Below are 17,805 nucleotides of genomic sequence, written 5' to 3'. Positions count from 1 at the left end.
CCCCCATAGCTTTCCTAGATGTATTAACAGGGAGCTGGAGCAGAAGTAGAGCAACTACAGTGCAGTTCAACTCTTAGCAGACACCTACTGTGTGCTGGGCACTGTGTGCATGTCAGAGAACAGGGCAGAGGACCTCCTGCCTGGTGGAGCTCACCTGCTCCTGATCTTGTGTGGGATTCACTCAGGCAGCACCTGGGCCTCTTCCAGGAAGCCTTTTGCAATTCTCATCCTTGAGTCCCCCTCTTCTCAACCCCAGCAGGGTTTGTACCTTGCCTGTAGCATCTTAGAACTGTGTGATGCAGAACTCACTCTGTGGTAGGTCTCATGGTCGAAGACATGAACGGTTGTTTATCTCCATCCAGTGCAAGTGCAGCACTTGGCGCCGTGTCCCAGCCCAGTAGACGACTCTGAGATCTGCCACCTGCTGCAGCAGCACAACATCCTGCTGATAGTTGATGCTAAAAATAAAATCCTAGCTGGACGGATTCCCATCTGCCTGTGATGATCCACACCCCATCCCACATTCCCATTGTCCTTCCTTGGTGGCTAGCACCTGTGTCCCTTTTGCTTGCCCTCAACTAAGCACCCAGAAAGGTCGCTAGGATGGGGTCTGCTTGTTGTCGTCATTCTGTCCTGCCTCTTCCAGACTGTTGCTTTGGAAAATGAGATTGATGCAGAGGTGTTTTAGTAACTCATTTCAAGGCAAAGGTAAAATGGGCTTGAGAAAGTGTGCATGCATTTGCCTCTGTGTACACATGTAGCATACTTGCATCCATGGTGGGCAAGGCACAGTGCGGGTATCACTCTTCAACAGATACTGGCTTGTTTTGCACCAAAGTCTGGTTCTGAGAAGACAAATGTAAACTTTCTAAGAATAACTGATCCTTCACAAAGCATATCATCTATTTACGAAAATTATACCCTGTATCAGGCTGCTTCTCGGGCCAAGGAAGAAGTAGATTAGCAATTAAATGGGTACCGCTGTCTAGTCCTGGCATCTGGGGCACTGAGTGGGAGCCTGCTGGTCACCAGACGTGGAATCAAGGCCCTGGATGTGGCTCCTCTGCTCTCTGGCTGCAGCACAGCCTCTGGCACCACAGATGGAACTTGCCAATTAATATCGGTGTCTGTGAAACAATGTTTTCAACAGTTCGCTTTCGTATATCCTTAAGACTTCAAAGGATGTAAGAGAGTAACAGGCGCAGTGGCTGACCATGACCTTCCTCATGGCAAATAAAGCACGTTAGTAGCTGCCACAATCCTGGAGTCCCCGTCTGCGTGCTGGCAGGGGCTCCAGTGTGCAGCCTCTGGTTTTCAGGTTATAAAGCAGCGCCCTCAGATCTCCATGAGTCCCTCAGGATCTACTGTTGCCAATGTGCCTAATTGTTTTTTCCTCCTGGGAAGTCATCAGCCCAGTGTTGGCTGCATTTAACTTTCGAGACCCAATGAGAAGTGTAGAATATAGTGGTGTTTGTGTTCATCATTGCTGTGTCTACCTCTACTTAGCAGGCGGCTTCGTGGGGGCTTCAGGCAGTGCTACCATGTACCTGTGTGGTCCAGCTGCTGGCCTAGCTCACAGCAGCTGCCCCCACTGCGCCCTCTTCCACACGGTCTCCAGCTGGGCATCTTATGTGACAAAGTCTGGCCAGGACAGAACATCTATGCTGTTTTTATAACTATAATTAGTGTTCTGTTTACTGGTTATGAGTACAATGAACACATTTTTCAGACAAGATTAATTTATGATAATTATGTCCAGTTTTGTAGCTAAAAATTGCTTTTCTTTAAAATTTTCTTTGTCTCATCGACTAAGAAAATGAGTGCAGATAATTTCACAGTCTGTTCCCCTGTGATGTGATACTGTGAAGTGGTGACACTTCCTGTAGCTGTCTATGATGCTCCTGGCCTTTGCAATTGGTGATCCGTGAGGTGGAGATCAGGAAGGACCAGCTCATCTTGTAAACCTAACTGGCAAAGCTTCCTGTAGTCCAGCCCCAGGGGACTATCCCAAGGGACGCGTGGCACTACCTTCAGTCCCAGGAACGACCACACCTCATTCAGTAAAAGCTCACTCTCTCTTGCCTGCAGACTCGTTGTCCGTGTCCAGTAACGATGCCAGTCCCCCTGCCTCCGTGGCATCCCTCCAGCCTCACATGATCGGGGCCCAGAGCTCTCCCGGGCCCAAGCGGCCGGGCAATACCCTGCGCAAGTGGCTCACCAGCCCGGTGCGGCGGCTCAGCAGCGGCAAGGCCGACGGGCACGTCAAGAAGCTGGCGCACAAACACAAGAAGAGCCGAGAGGTTCGCAAGAGCGCCGACGCCGGCTCGCAGAAGGACTCGGACGACAGCGCCGCCACGCCGCAGGACGAGACCGTGGAAGAGGTAGGCCAGTGGCGTGGGACCCCCACGTACGGGTCGCCATTCGAACTGGAGAGGCCGAAGGCTAGGACGCTCCCAATGTGGTGTTTTCTGAGTTTTCTTCCAAGTTGCAGGCCTAATTGCTCCTTTACAGACAGGCTAATTGGGCATCTTTGTTTCTGTGTATTTGCCTGAACACAGCAGCGGCAGATACACTTCACGGCTCCACCTAGCACACCGTAGCACACGACGTGGCTGAGTGGGGACAGCTGCCCCTGCTGCCCACTTGGCATCTCACGGGGCTTCTGTGCTGAGCAGGAAGTGGGTGTTCTAGGGCTGCAACCCTCTCTGTCCACCCTACCTGGTGGCAAGGCCCCAGGCCCTGTGTTGGTGTGAAAGGTGGGAGTGGTTGAGATCAAGCTCAACGCTGGATTTCACACGGAGCAGCTCCATCACAAACATGGCAGGACTTAGAACGGGTTTGCACCTGCGATTTTTTTAACCCAAGATTACACCTAAGCTTGTCCTGGGTAGAAAATATCAGATTTGTCTGCCTTGCTGACCAGACAATAAATAGTGAACACCGGATTATTGCCACGTCACTGGAGACACAGGGCTGTTGGTCCGCCAGGAATGGTTTCCACTTCCTTCTCTCCAGGAGGACTTTATATTTCCCCACCAGAAGCAGAAGGCTTTGGTGATTGTCCAGATGGCCTCCGCACAGAGCTGGCACCTGGACCCACCCCACACACCCAGATCCCCCACGAGCTGCAACACAAGGACAGGCAGGAGCAGCTTAGTGCCGCTCAGTGTGTTTCTCCATTTTCCTTGGAGTGTGGAGGCCCATAGACCCTTAGGCATCTGTTTTGTAACCCATGTCCTCTCCGTGGAATCGAAGTAGTTGATCCCCTAAAGGTTAGGATGGAGACGAGCGAATGGGACGCTTCCTTGAAGTTCATCCAGTACGGCTCAGTTTGGCCTTTTTGCTTATGCCCCACATTTTTTCAGAGAGCTTTACTCTACCAAAATGCCACATCTGAAACAAACTTGGCCAAAGATATCAAATCCACATGAGGGGCGCAGTTTTTCAGTGTTTTGTTAGTGGTGGTGGTGTTGTGCTTGGAGCTGTGTGGGAGATCTTGCGGAGCTTCCAAGGACACGCTCATGACTGTCTCCCATCCAGAGAGCAGACTGGGAATGGGGGTTCTCATCAGGGTCGAAGAGACCTTGTCCTGGTTCCTGCCATCCCAGCGCCCGCCTGCACTGTGCTCTTCCAGCCCTGGCCTGGAATGCAGCGAGCAAATATTGATTTGATTTCAGAGGGGCCGGAACGAAGGCCTTAGCAGTGGAACGCTCTCGAAGTCCTCCTCATCGGGCATGCAGAGCTGTGGTGAAGAAGAAGGGGAGGAGGGCGCCGATGCCGTGCCCCTGCCCCCGCCCATGGCCATTCAGCAGCACAGCCTCCTCCAGCCAGACTCCCAGGACGACAAGGTAAGGGGGGCCTGGGACACCTGGCAGGGCAGGCACCCTTTCAGGAACTGCTCCCTCCAGCCCTATCACAGGACATGGGGGACTCCGTGGGGCAGACAGGTGCTTTCCCAGCACCAGCAGCTGTCATATCCAAAAGTAGGAATGACGCATCCATTGGGAATGACCATTAGGCCCTGTGTGCAGCCTCTCAGCATGCAGTTAGCGATAAATGCTTCAGGAATGGCTGCTTTTAGTATAACTTTATGGCTTACCAATATAGAGATTCAGTTCCCTCAGAGACCACCCAGAGAAACCCCGAAAGTTTGCCTGCATGCATCAGTAGTAGGCGCTCTTGCATTCTCCGTGTGGGATGAGGTGATCTTGCACACAGGGTTCATTTTAAACCAAGTCCTGATCCTGGTGCACTTACCTCGTCCAGCAAGCCGAATATTAGCTTGGGGGACCCAAGAGAGCAGCCATCGTTAGCAAAGCTGAAGGGTCTCTGGGAGTCGGTGAGCCTCCTCCCTGGCTGTAGACAGTGCTTCCAGCCAAGGAAATCATTTTTTTTTCTCCTTGAGATAATCTAAAATTGCTTTGTACATTCCGATTGTAAGATCTCAAAGTAGAGTATCAGAATGGAAACCTGATGAATGAAATTTACAATCCTTTCCAGCATTCTGGCCCTACTGTGCCCGCTCAGAATTGTCAGGTGTTGAAAATCATGCTATGAAACCATTATTGGTGATGGCTTTTGGTAGTAAGTGTTCCAGATAAAATAGATGTGTTTCAACATTTGTTCCCTGCAGTCTTTCTCATTTCCTTGCCTGGCTACCATGTCACTTCAGACACAGTAACTTGATAGGTTAGTTTGCTGTGTTCTGTGACCCGATGACTGGGGACTGGCAGCCTACTTCCATCCCAGCACACCCTGCCACCGCTGTCTCTGCCATGCCCCTGTGTGACACACAGTCCACAACAAGGGCACTCAGATCTCAGAGCAGTGGCCGTGACCTGCCAAGCCCAGCAGTCTGCATCCCGGCAGCTCATGCTGTGTGTGACAGACCAGCACCATGCTATGCCATGATGGGGAGAGAGCAGAGCCCTTGTCCCCCACAGACAGGGGCATGCCAGGGCACAGGGCTCTGCAGTTTTCTCATCTCTGGGCTATTTGATCACACTCTGAGCTGTGCTAGTTTTAAGAGCAGAAAACAGGATTTTCTCCACTCTGGGTATTTGCCATCACAGTCAGGGCTGGGCCTTGCTGATTGGCTCCTCCCATTGAAAGAGTGAATTGCACTGTGTTCTTTCAACTGCTGGCATTGTTTAGTGGTTATCAATGTTATCTCCTTGGGTATTATCAACGGTGGTTCTTCATTTACAAAAATCTGTAGTAATGTTCCCAGACAGTATATTACCTTGTGACTAATTTTTTGTTTTATTCTGTTTTCTCTTTCTGTGAACTCCACTGCAGCATTATGTTGATTTGTGCTCTGTGTCTGTTTTGGCTCAGTTTCCATACCTTTCCATTTGACTTTTTTTTTTCTTTGCTTCCTTCATCCCATATTCCAAATTTCATTAGAGGAACATTTGTTTTGCAAAGTGTGCACTTTGGCCCACATCTGTAAAAGCCTCGTTGTGAGTGTATGAATCTGTACCTGTCTACTGTGAGAAATGCATTGCAAGGACAGAGAGCCATGTGTCGCATGCATGTCTGCTGTCCCTAATATGACACAAGGTTCATATTACACTCCCTTCTAGTTCCCAGTTAATTAATGGTGCAAGTAATCTGCAAACATGGTTTGCTAATTACTGAAGGAACTCAGTAGCTGCTCCCCAGGTTTCCTTGCTGTCGACCCCCTCCTGCCCTCCCTTGAGTCTAGCCATAATTGGCATCTGATAGCTTGTGAGGCCTCAGCTCTTCCGTACTCTGCACTAATCATTGGGGAAGTGGATGGCACAGAAAATGGTGAGCTTGTCCCCCTCCCCTCCCTGTCTGGTCACGGGACCTTGGCTCCCTTCCTTTCTCATTCCTTCCTTTTCTTAATCCCATAAACACAGTAAAACCATTCCTAGTAGCCTGTTTTGTTTCCTGATTATTTAAGGACTCTCAGGAGCCCTCCAACCTCTCATTCTTCCATTGATCAGATTGTGGTTTTTTGTTTTGTTTTTTTTCTTTTGTTTGTTTTTTTTTTTTTTTTTTCTCTTTGACCTAGAGCCTAGCAAGAAGTTGGGAAAGGTAGTTAGGATGCCCCGCCCCATCACCTTTCTGAGAAACGTGGTGATGGTACTTGACTGTGGACTGTAAACAGACACTGTCTGCTTTCCACATTTGCAGACAGCGTTTATTTAATGTTTCATGTCAGAATATTGTAAATTTAAAAGAATGACTCTAAATAAATGCAAACAAAGACAAACTTGTGGTCTTTCTGTCTGGAATTACTTTTAAAAAGAGAAGGAGCTTGCAGAGAACTTTACGGAGTGTCCGCTTCCTGACAGGAGGCCTCCCCTCGCCTCCTTCTTCGCTTCCTCTGCAGGCCTCGTCACGGCTGTTGGTGCGTCCCACCAGCTCGGAAACCCCCAGTGCGGCCGAGCTCGTCAGCGCCATCGAGGAGCTCGTGAAAAGCAAGATGGTGAGGCTGCCCCTCAGGGCCCGGGGCCCGGGGCCCAGCGGCTGCTCAGGGCTGCTCCTTGTCGGGGGTGCTCGCCTGCTCGAGCGCTGCTCTGCCCTGCAGAGTGTGGCGGGGGGTGTGGCATGGCGCCCGGAGCCACCCTCACTTCTGACCAAGAGGGAACCATGCTTCTTAACACTAATCTCAGAAGAAACGGAGTCTCTATATGGAACTATCCTAGAAAGAAATGGAGGAGACTGAAAAAGATATACCCACAGAGTGTAACCAAAGCCAGAGAGCTAGGCACCTGCAGGTTCTGCCTCCACAGTCTGCTGGGTCCTGGTGCAGGCGTCCAGAGGCAGTGTCCTGGCCGTCACACACACATTTGTACATCATGTACATAGACAGCCTGGAGAGAGTGAATGAAGTTACTGCAAGGGCTACATCCTTGTCAGGGCATTTGTGCATGCCTTAGGCAGGACATGTCACTGCTGAGCACAGAAGAGCAGCCAGGGCACCTTGAGGTGCTTGCTGTTGCTTCCTGGGGTAGAAGGCAGGACCCCTGGTACATCTGTGCAGGTCATAATTTTACCACCCTGCTCTTTCCTCTGCCCACGGGGAGCATCTGGAGCGTTTCTCTTTCTTTTCTGTTTCTCGCTGTTCAAGTGAACAGAATTCAGTCAAGGGAGCCTCAGCTGTCCAGATGGGAGGCTGCCCAGCTCCTCCCCTCACTCCCCCGACCGGAGCCCCCTGTCAAACAGCCACCTGCTCTGAGCAGTACACAGCGCACTATGTTATTTATGGCAGAACGTTCACTTCCAGTAAAGGTCAATAACTGTTTATTTAAAAGAATGCAGTTTTTGGAACAAACTCTGGTCCTCAACCAACTGCCCTGTCTCTCCTAGATGAGAACAGCAGTTGGTTTTACAGCCCTGTGGAGTTTGTTAACGAGACCCCATGTACAAACTTGGTGTCCCCAGAACTCTGCTGAAGTCACAGTCTATCACTGTGAAGGGGAGCAGGAGCAAAGAGAGAGAGTGTCAGAGAAACACAGTTAATACATGCCAGGAGAGAGTCATCTGTCCCATCGTCACTGTCACAGCAGTCCGAGAAGGCATCAGTGTCCCACTCACGGATGAACTGAACGTCCACAGAACCGTGTGTGAGGTGGGAGAGGGCATGCAGCCAGGAGACACTCACCTGCAGAGCCCAGCCCTGGAGAGGGGGAATTTTGGAGAAACAGGCCAGCATTGTTACTGTTTCCAATATGAGGGCTGGAGAGGAAAATTGCAAGAGGCGGACTAATTTCAGCTGGGTGATCTGTATGCCTTGATGTAGGAACCAGCTATATAGATTGCTGGTGCTGTTCCAGTGCCCACCAGCCAGGGCAGGCGCACTCTGTCCAGGGACCACACTGGCCTGATCCGCACACTTCTGAAATGCCCTTGCTGTATTTGGCCAGAATCAACCCAAATGCAAGAATTGAAGCATGTGGTACCTTCAGAAATGGGTGCTCTAACATAACCTGTTTCAGTTCTGATTCTCTGATAATAGGGAAAAGAAAGTACTAATGTACTCTGCTTTACTTCCTTATCATTCTGACTTTTCCTCCTTGCTATCCCAGTCATCTAATTCAATTTTGTTATTAATAGCAGAATCTGTGTAGTCATTAGATATCTGTTTGACAACCATGCTGATTTTATAATTTAACAAGTGTGTGTGCATGTGTGTGTTCCAGACAGTGAGCCATGTTGACCATCTTGTGTTTTCCAGGCACTGGAGGACCGCCCCAGCTCACTCCTTGTCGACCAGGGGGACAGCAGCAGCCCTTCATTCAACCCTTCGGACAACTCCCTTCTCTCCTCCTCCTCGCCCATTGATGAGATGGAGGAACGGAAATCCAGCTCTTTAAAGAGAAGGCAGTAAGGCCAACGTCTTTTATGCTGTCTGACATTTGTCCTCTTCCTCCTGTCTGTTATCTTCTAAATGTCTACAGATTCATCTCAGCAGTATGCTATGAGGAGAGCTTTGGGGTCTCTCATGAAGAAGTTGTGTGTGGGGGAGCGGAGAGTGATGGGGAGCAAGCACCCCACTCAGACCCCACAGGGGCACAGACGTCAGAACTGCAGCTGCCATTGTCTGATTTGTATATTACACTTTTTTAAAAAGATATTTTCTTTTTGTTTGGAAGGCAAAGTTAGAGGGGAGGCGGCAGGAGGGACAGGGACAATCTTCACCTGCTGGTTAATTTACCAGATGGCCTCAATGGCTAGGGCCGGGCCAAGACCAAGTGCTTCCCCTGGGTCTCCCACATGGAGGCTGGGCCCAAGGACTCGGTCCATCCCTCTGCTGCCTGACTCATTAGCAGGGAGCTGGATTAGAAGTGGAGCAGCTCGGACATGAAATGCATCACAGGTGACAGCCTTACCCAGTGTGCCACACACCAGTTTTCCATATTAGACTTTATAAGTAAGAGTGATATCAAACAAGAATGTCTGCTGTCACTGGTGATGGGAGATGCCTTTACTTCCGATTGTGTACGTATTTGTTAAAGAAAAAGTACATAACATAAAATTAGAATCAGTACCAAAAAGTTGAATATTTTTCAAATATACCTGTAGTGGTAGTGTTGAATTCCTGAGGAAAAAAAATAAAATCATGAAAAATACTCTAAATTTAAACTTGCCCTCAGGGAGCACAGAGGAAATTGTGAGCTACGTGGAAGTGGAGAGCAGGTTTAACTTGATGTTTTGTTGCAATGACAGCATTGCAGAGGTGCAAGGTTGATGTTGATTGGTAGATTTGTTGGATGAATGGATGGGTAGGTGAGTGAATGACTAAATGAATGAAATGTTTCAGGCCAGCTGGGATTATTTTCTGTACAATCCAGTGGTTATCTTATGGAGTCTGAGTGGCCTTAAAAAGTTAGTAAATGTAATCCTCACCTTGCATCTGCTGAGATCCCATAGGGGCACCAGTTCATATCCTGGCTGCTCCACTTCCCATCTAACTGCCTGCTTATGGCCTGGGAAAGCAGAGGACAACCCAAAGCCTTGGGACCCTGCACCCACTTGGGAGACCTGAAGGAAGCTCCAGGCTCCTACTTCGGATCAGCTAAGTTCTGGCCATCGTGGCCACGTGGAAAGTGAACCAGTGGACAGAAGATCTCTTAAGTTCTTCTCTCTGTAAATATGCCTTTCCAATAAAAAGCATAAATCATTGAAAAAAAATTACTGAACTTCACAGACATAAAACAGTCCCAAGTAAAACATTCAGACCTAAGATTTTGAGCATTTGAATTAAATTTTTTCTTGAATTCCCAGTTGTACTTTAAATAACGTTTTATTACAGCACAGTTAAATCAAACCTTTCCTTTCCTGTTCGTGTAGGTCATCAGAACGTGGGTCCACCCTGACTGCACCCATGCATTCTAGGATCTTCTGCCCTCTGCAGTCACTCATTTGAACTTGTAATTTGAGACACCAGGAACCATTTTACTGTATAAAATGTCTTGGCAAAAGATAAGCATAAAATAATACATTTATTTTTAAAAGTTTTATGATAAACGCTATTTTTTCTCTTTCCAGCTACGTTTTGCAAGAATTAGTGGAGACAGAGCGTGACTATGTGCGGGACCTTGGCTACGTGGTGGAGGTATGTATCATTAGATCTGCTAACCTCATGTCACCCCAAGAATTGTCCCAAACAGGTGTCAGATTAGACAGTTTAACTCTGATATGTTCCTAAAGTTTTAAAAGAGAACAAACCCTCCTGAGGGGTCAGTGTCGAGCCCAGCAGCACAGGCATCACTCAGGGCACCCTCAACCCCTACTGAATATGTCACACCGCCTGAGCTCGCAAGCCAGCTTGACACATGGGAGCAGCAGGTTGATAACTTTTAAGTGCCTCAGCTGCCATCCACGTGAGATTCCTTTTGAATTCCAGACTGCTAGCTGCTGCCTGGCCCAGCCTTGGCTGCTGTGGGTGTTTAGGCAGTGAGCCCGCAGCTGCAACTGCTTCTCTGTCTCTGCCTTTCAAATGAAACGGTGAAGATAAGTAAAAATTCTTAAAGGAAGCCAAGAATATTTGTGAAACATAAAATTTAGCCATTTATAGTCATGAATCTTAATAATCTGTATTTAGTTGTAAATATTTTTTTGCATAGTGCATCTTGACAATCTTTTCTTCTTACAGTGAGTTTTTAATTATACCTAACCATAATATTTATTAGATGAGAACTTTGCCTTTAATCATTTTACAATTGTGGGGTCTGCCTCGGAAGTGAAAGCATTGATGCTTGCAGGAGTGCATGAACCCAGCTGCAGATCGTGAGCCCTATCCTGAGTCCCTTTGTGAGGCATGGCTACAGCAGCTCATTTGCTGATGGCTTTGCCCAGATGGGCCACAGCACTGAGCTCACTGACTGGGGGTTGTCATGTGTGGTGTAGCTATAGCAGGTTCACTGTGCTGGATCAGGAGCCAGTTCCAGGCTGGTCTCTGCAGTTAAGTTCAGGATATGTTAGTAAAGGCAAGTGGTCAAAGACTTATCTCCTGATATACGTTATTTAATTTTTCACCTTTACTAAAATGCAAGTATGAACAGAGCAATAGTTTTGGAGTATGTATCCCATTAAAAGTAACAACTATTACTGTAAATTATGTGGCATAACAGGTTCGACACAAATAAGTTAAATGCCTAAGAGACTGTTTTGCAGTAGAATTTAGTTCAAGTTTTAAACCACACTTTAGCAACATTTAAACAACAGTTCTTAGAAGTTAATTTATCAAACGAACATTGAAGCCTCATGATTATATAAATAATACAAGGAAAAAAGGAAAAATCTGTTTATATGAGATAGATACATCCTAAGACAGAGGAAGTCCATTTCAGACCAAATATTTAATATTTACTAGCTCAAAGATTATTTGTCTTATGAAACTGTTTATGTAAACTGTTTCATTGGCTCACAAGAATTTTGATCTATGAATGTGAAACAGTTTAGGGAAAGAAAATTGCAGCAATGAATTAGTGGTATATTTCAAATACCAGTAAAGGACATTTTTCTTAGCAGATTTTCTGTTTATTTTTAAATAAAAGTTGATTACAAGACCATTTTGTTTCTCTTTTGTCCTTTGTAATGATTAGTCACTAAGCTTCTCTTTAATTCAAACCTATTCCATGAAATAAACTTGCATTTCACTGTTCAACTGCAGGGCTATATGGCACTTATGAAAGAAGATGGTGTTCCTGATGACATGAAAGGGAAAGACAAGATCGTGTTTGGCAACATCCACCAGATCTATGACTGGCACAGAGAGTACGTAAGACCCACGTCATGCTTGGCAGTGTACGAAGCCTCAGCACGCGCTCAGTCACCTCGGGCCAGGGGTGAAAGAGAATGTGGGTTCATTTCACTCTATGACCTGTGCAGTCTCTAGGAGGGTTCCTACAGGATGCTTGGGCAGCTCGCATCATGGCGTTTCACAGTGTGGCGAAAGCTCTTACCTTTTTCATGTTGATCCATGACAAGAAGCTAGGTTCAATAGATTAATTGCCAGGCCTGCTGTCTGGAGTCGGGGCGGACTCCTGTCCTCAGCTTCCCCTCTGGGTGTCGCTCGTCTCCCACATTACCTTGATCATGCTGTTACCTCATGGGTGTTTGTGAGTGTAAGTTATTACTTACAAGCACTTGGAACAGCATCTGCATAGAGTAAGCCTCAGTAAGTGTTGCTAATTAAAGCTGCCTCTTCTAGTTTATACAGGTTACAGTTATGTGATTGGAAAGCTTTCATTTGTTCACCTCAGTTTTCATGGGAAAAATAGCCAAGATTGCCCATGATAATCAAATTGAATCCATCCCGTATCTGTCCCAACAACCAGGAGGAGATCCACTTGCAGTCCGAGGTTGCAGCAGCCTGCTTCAACCTGCCAGGCACCTGGCACCACACACCTGACCCTTTGGGTCACTTGCTTACAATTTCATAAATCGTTATCTTGAACTGATGAAGGCCAGCTGCCAGTAACTACAGTGTAGCCTTCCAGGTACACTGTTGTGTTCACGGTTACCTAGCCAGGCCTTGCCGGCCTGTCTGTGTGCTTGCAGCTGCCTCCCCTCCCTGGAGTGCGCTGTCCTAGGGCACTCCTGACGCTTAGATGAGGTCCTTACTGTTCAGCCCTGTGTGAGAATGACTTTCCACCCAGGCCTGTTCCTTTCTGCAGGTGCAGGGGTGAAGGTGCTCTCTGAACCAAAGGCCCCTCTGCAGATACAAGCGTGTCTCCAGTCATGTGTTCTGATTTCTGTACTTACCTTGCTTAGCAGAACATAAAACCTTTGAGTGTGGTTATGGAGCCTCATGGAGCCCCTCTAATTCCCCTGTTACCTTTAGAAGCTGCACTCCAATTTGTGCAAGGCCACAGTGAAACGATTTTTCATGACATTACCAAGCACATAATTTCCTGCTCCCACATCCAGGTTTTTAAGGCTGCAGCAGGAAAGGGGGAAGTGACACCCTGTTCCTGGGAGGAGCAGAGAATTGTGGGGTCTGTCTGTTGCAGTGGGGCAGAGGTGGTGGTAGCAAAACCTTACCTGCTACCTTCACTACTGTGTTGATCTGCAGGCTAATAAAATAGAAACAGATGCAAGTGGTGATCACAACAAACACCTTAAAGACAACTAGAACCCTGAAGAAATGAAGGGCAGGTGTCCCACAGCTAAACAGCTGTGTTTGTTTCATGGTACCTAATTTTAATTCTAATGGAATGATTGACAACTGAAAAGTTCATGTTAATATTTAACAAACCTTCATAAAGCTGACACAGACAGCATTTTCAATGTTTTATTTCTGTTGGCGAACTTACGCGTGCCATATAATGACTATGAATCTCGCAAGTGTGAAGACTAAGTTTTCAAAAGTGAAGACCAGCCAGTTGCTTTGAAACATTGCCTTTCCTCTCAGTGCTCAGCTAGGGAGGACAGGGCTGTGTCCTTCAGAAAATGAGATGAAGGTGTTTGATGGAAAGCTGCCAAAGAATGCTCTTTCTCCCTTGTATTTTTAGTATTTTTTCCTGTGGATATATGGGTTCATCCCTCCTCCCCCCCACCCTCCCCACTTTCTCCCCTTGCCGTTTTCATCCATATTGTCACAGTAGTGTAGTCCCTAGTACCAGTTAGGAGTTTCACTTTCTGACATCTAAGTGTATCATGACAGAAATAACGGCAAAGGTAGAAAACCTAATTTTGTAATATTGAGGCATGTTTATAAGTTTCATTGGGAGTTCTCCCTTGTATTTGTAATTGAGCATCTTTTTTACTTTATATCCAAGCAGAATTGTTTCTGTGCCCATTATATTTGTTAAGTGTGTACCAATAACTCTTTTAAAAATAGATTATTTTGAAAATGTGTACCCATATCTAAAATTAGAAAATAAATTGACAATCGCTCTGATCTCTTCTCCCAATCCTTTCAGCTTTTTTTTAGGAGAGTTAGAGAAGTGCCTTGAAGATCCGGAAAAACTAGGATCCCTTTTTGTTAAACACGTAAGCACAACAGCTTTATTAGCATTCTATTCTGATACTGCCATATTTAATCATTAGATTGTCAAATTCCAGGATCATTCTCTCAGAGTGTGCATCTGTTAAGAATAAAGTTAACTTTTGGAACTTTACTCATCTGTATGAGGATCTCTCCCAGTCACCAGGCCCTGCCCAGCTGGCTCCTTGGCTGGCAATAGCTCAGGCTTCTCAGAGGGCACTGGAGCCCAGCCTGAAGCAGAAAACTGGGGTATCTGTGGGCACACAGGTGTTTGGTGAGGATGCACCTGGACAGCTGTGGGCTTAACACTGAAGCCAAACATGTTCATATCTAAAGCAAGTATACTGTCATTAAAATTTTGTGATTTTTTTTAAATTACTTTTTAAAAATTATTGCCAGGAGTTTTTGAATTTTTGTATATCTCTTTAATGCCTGCCTTAATAGATGATATCCTTTATTTCCATATTACATGAACTTTCTCAAATATCCTTGTTCATGTTTCCAAAATTCTGGTTTTTACTTGAAAGCTGGAATTTTCATTATTAACATATGCTGCTAGTTGTTTATCTCGAAATGACAGATTTCTGTCAGACTCCAGAAAAATGTAAACTAGTTATCCAAGTGTACATACAGTGCTTGTCACTCTTTTCAGAAATCAGTTGAGTCAGCTCACAATTGTGCAAGTGTTGTTTTTTTTTTTAACACCGTTGTTCTATAAGCCAGAAGGTTGTAAGAATTCTGTCTTGCTGCAAATACAACAGTAAGCCTATTGTTAGGTTCTAGTCAAATGAATAGTTTCTTTACTGCTCTAGGCATCTTCTTAAGTGAAACTGGCATTGCTTGACTGCAGAGTTGTGGTAATGTTGAGCTGGGGTCGGGCTTTCGCCCCAGCCTTGGTTTGCGCCCCAGCACGCAGGCCAGCACCTGAGAAAGGCACATGGTGCTTAGTGTTATGCGGAGAGAAGCTGGAACTGCTGGTCCTGCTGCAGGCTAAGGAGCCCCGGGAGTTGGCACACCCCATTCAGAACTGCTGGATGCAAAGGAGGTTCCTGGTCCAGTTTGCCCTCTGCTGCTTTTTCAGTAGGAGTTCACCAGATTTACGATGCTACCAATGGGATTTGGAAGGTGGCAGTAGTTCTGTATTTAATATCATGAGAATGTTTTATGCCCTCAGGTATTTGCTAGAATTGAATACTGTATAGTGAAGGAGGAAGAGATAGTAGATTGATTTTCAAATCACAAGGCAGAAGGACATGGAGTGTATACCCACGATCATTGCCTTTCCAAACGTGCCCAGATGTGTACATGCTGTTCTAATTGAGCTTCAATATTTTTGCCTTTTTCCATTTCAGGAGAGAAGGTTGCACATGTATATAGTTTATTGTCAAAATAAGCCAAAGTCTGAGCACATTGTTTCGGAATACATTGATACATTTTTTGAGGTAAGACCCCAAGGAAAACCAAAAGTATTTGTGAATCTATTACAGCTGATTTACAACAATTAAAGTGTCATTGGTTTTCCAAGGATCTCGACCATCTTAAGCAAATTAGCCTACATGGCAGAGTTCTGGGCCTGTATTTGCTTGAAAATGAGAGAAATGGGTGTGACTTTGGTTTGTGGGTTCACCTCTTGCCATCCAGAAGACTAGAGTCCTTAAAAATAAAAAACTTCTGTCAGAATAATTCACGATTTGAACTTTCACCTTCAAAATAATTTTTAAAAATACCATGTTTGTTGTAAGTGACAGAAGACCTTTGGAAACGAATGAAATCTACTTTCATTAACAGTCCCAAAAGGTGAATGTGTATTACTTGGAAACAGAAATTGTCAGGTTCCCTTGGGTACTGAGTGACTTCTTTCTTATTACTTTTACTTACACTCTGGTAGTTAGCGTTTCTGACCAGCTATGAGAGCTGCACTAACGGCAACCTTGAACCCTCTTGCCTCTCCTTTAAAACTCTAGGACTTAAAGCAGCGCCTTGGCCACAGGTTGCAACTCACAGATCTGTTGATCAAACCAGTGCAAAGAATCATGAAATATCAGCTGCTGCTGAAGGTGAGGGAAGCAGGGCTATGGAGGCTTGTTGGCATTGGTTTATTCAAGGGAATTGGGCTCGAGAGCAGGGCAGGGGACTGGTGTCCGCGAAACATACACAGCCAACCTGTGTCTTCTGCTTTTCTATCTTTCAAGGCAAGTAATTATTTAAAAATTCAGTGAGATGCAGTTTTCTGAATTTCTCATTTACACCAAGTTCTGTATCAAAATGTCAGTGAAAATGTACTTATTTCCCTTGCACAGACCATGGGACGCAAATGAATTTTTCAGCTCCGTTGACCTTAACTATTTTATATAATATGTATTCTTGGATCCTTGGATGGAATTACATTTTTAGCCCTCTCTGTTTCTCTGTTGGCTCAGCAGTGGATCCTGACCAATGACTGAGCTCTCACACATCTAAAGCAAAGTCGCAAACTTTGGCACGCTCCAAGGGCCTGCAGGATTGAGCATCCTTCACATGTGGAACATAGGGCCTGGGTCTGAGGAGGAACAAGGCAGTCAGAACCATTAGATAGACTGGGCGTGGCTTTGCTGACCAGCAGCCAGCCAGCCACGTGGGACACTTTTGCTGTGTCACTGGGAGAACTCGATGAGCAAACAGTAAACCCTGCACCCCGGGCCTGCCATTGTCTTCCTCACCCTGATCCCTTGCTCTCTCCATTTCCCTCACAGGACTTCCTCAAGTACTCTAAAAAAGCCAGCCTGGATACTTCAGAGCTAGAGGTACTTGGAATCACCGGCACTGTCCAGTCGTCTCCCCGCAGGCTCTCCCAGCACAGGCGTCTGGCCCTGGGTGGGATGAGCAGTGGGCTCTTGCTGTGCCCTCTGCACACTGCGGTGGGGCGGGGAGGAGCTGACCTTGGAGGTGCAGCTGAGGATTGGCATGCCAGGTTGCCCCAGCAGGACTTGAACTTTCCCTCTGCTTTCTCCTGCCCACAGAGAGCCGTGGAAGTCATGTGCATAGTACCCAAGCGATGCAACGACATGATGAACGTGGGGCGATTGCAAGGATTTGACGTAATGCTGCTGTTTTTCCTTCGCCTTCCCTTTGTCTCAGAGTTATTTCTGTCCACCTGTAGAAGGCTGATCCTTTCTGCTTGGCTTTCTGTTATTTTTCTCTTCACTTCAACCTCTTTTCAGTGCACTGGCTTGGGGATCTTCCTCTGCTCAAAGCCCAGTGCCTCCTGCCAGAGACGAGCAGCCAGTTGGTGCCCTGGACCCTCTAGTGCCATGAGAGCCGAGTTTTTTTTCAGAGCTGTGGCAGTTATGGAGACGGGGGAGCCTGCAGGCCCCTGCCCATGTGTCATCCCAGCGAGCCGGGCTTCATGGTCACCGTGCTGCTCGTGGCCCTGCAGATTTTCCCAGACTGCTTGAATTGTGTATTTGTGGCCTGTTAGATTTCTTGAAAATGAATTCAGAAACAGAGACTTTTTTCTTCCTCCTCAACTTGACCGTTGGGTGAGACATGAAAGACATATTTTTATCTTACTAGTTGTTTTGCTAGAGAATTCATATTGAAAGTCCTAGTCCTGTGGTTCTGACTTGAGCATGCATTGAAGCAGGGAAGGCCCCTCTAACCCAGGTTACTACGCAGGCACCTTCGATCCTGCAGGTGCTGCTGGCCCGGGTCTGACTCCTTTAGGAGTTCTGTGTTCCACTGTCATTCTGGTGAGGCCAGCAGTTAACACAAAGGTTTGCAAGATCTTGTTGAGATGTTAGTTCGGTCAGCTCAAGAAATCATTTCAGGAAGGAGAAAATTCGACTGTAAATTAATGG

At 46.6% G+C, this 17,805-nt stretch overlaps 1 protein-coding gene across 2 annotated transcripts in view; it reads left to right on the top strand.

Annotated features, from left to right (window-relative positions):
- The window catches only part of TRIO (trio Rho guanine nucleotide exchange factor), a 288,966-nt gene that overhangs the window by 250,969 nt on the left and 20,192 nt on the right, over nucleotides 1-17,805 (top strand). For both annotated transcript variants that reach the window (XM_058680114.1, XM_058680113.1), the window contains exons 35-45: nucleotides 2,089-2,381; nucleotides 3,678-3,848; nucleotides 6,362-6,457; nucleotides 8,210-8,358; nucleotides 10,024-10,090; nucleotides 11,651-11,754; nucleotides 13,905-13,974; nucleotides 15,322-15,411; nucleotides 15,934-16,026; nucleotides 16,702-16,752; nucleotides 16,969-17,046. In XM_058680114.1, the coding sequence (XP_058536097.1) occupies nucleotides 2,089-2,381; nucleotides 3,678-3,848; nucleotides 6,362-6,457; nucleotides 8,210-8,358; nucleotides 10,024-10,090; nucleotides 11,651-11,754; nucleotides 13,905-13,974; nucleotides 15,322-15,411; nucleotides 15,934-16,026; nucleotides 16,702-16,752; nucleotides 16,969-17,046 (1,262 nt within the window). The remainder of the gene's footprint in view (nucleotides 1-2,088; nucleotides 2,382-3,677; nucleotides 3,849-6,361; nucleotides 6,458-8,209; nucleotides 8,359-10,023; nucleotides 10,091-11,650; nucleotides 11,755-13,904; nucleotides 13,975-15,321; nucleotides 15,412-15,933; nucleotides 16,027-16,701; nucleotides 16,753-16,968; nucleotides 17,047-17,805) is intronic.

The sequence above is a fragment of the Ochotona princeps genome, chromosome 23 (genome assembly GCF_030435755.1).
Source record: "Ochotona princeps isolate mOchPri1 chromosome 23, mOchPri1.hap1, whole genome shotgun sequence".
NCBI lineage: Eukaryota > Metazoa > Chordata > Mammalia > Lagomorpha > Ochotonidae > Ochotona > Ochotona princeps.
Note: the sequence above shows the minus strand (reverse complement) of the source record. Positions and strands in the feature narration are given on the sequence as shown.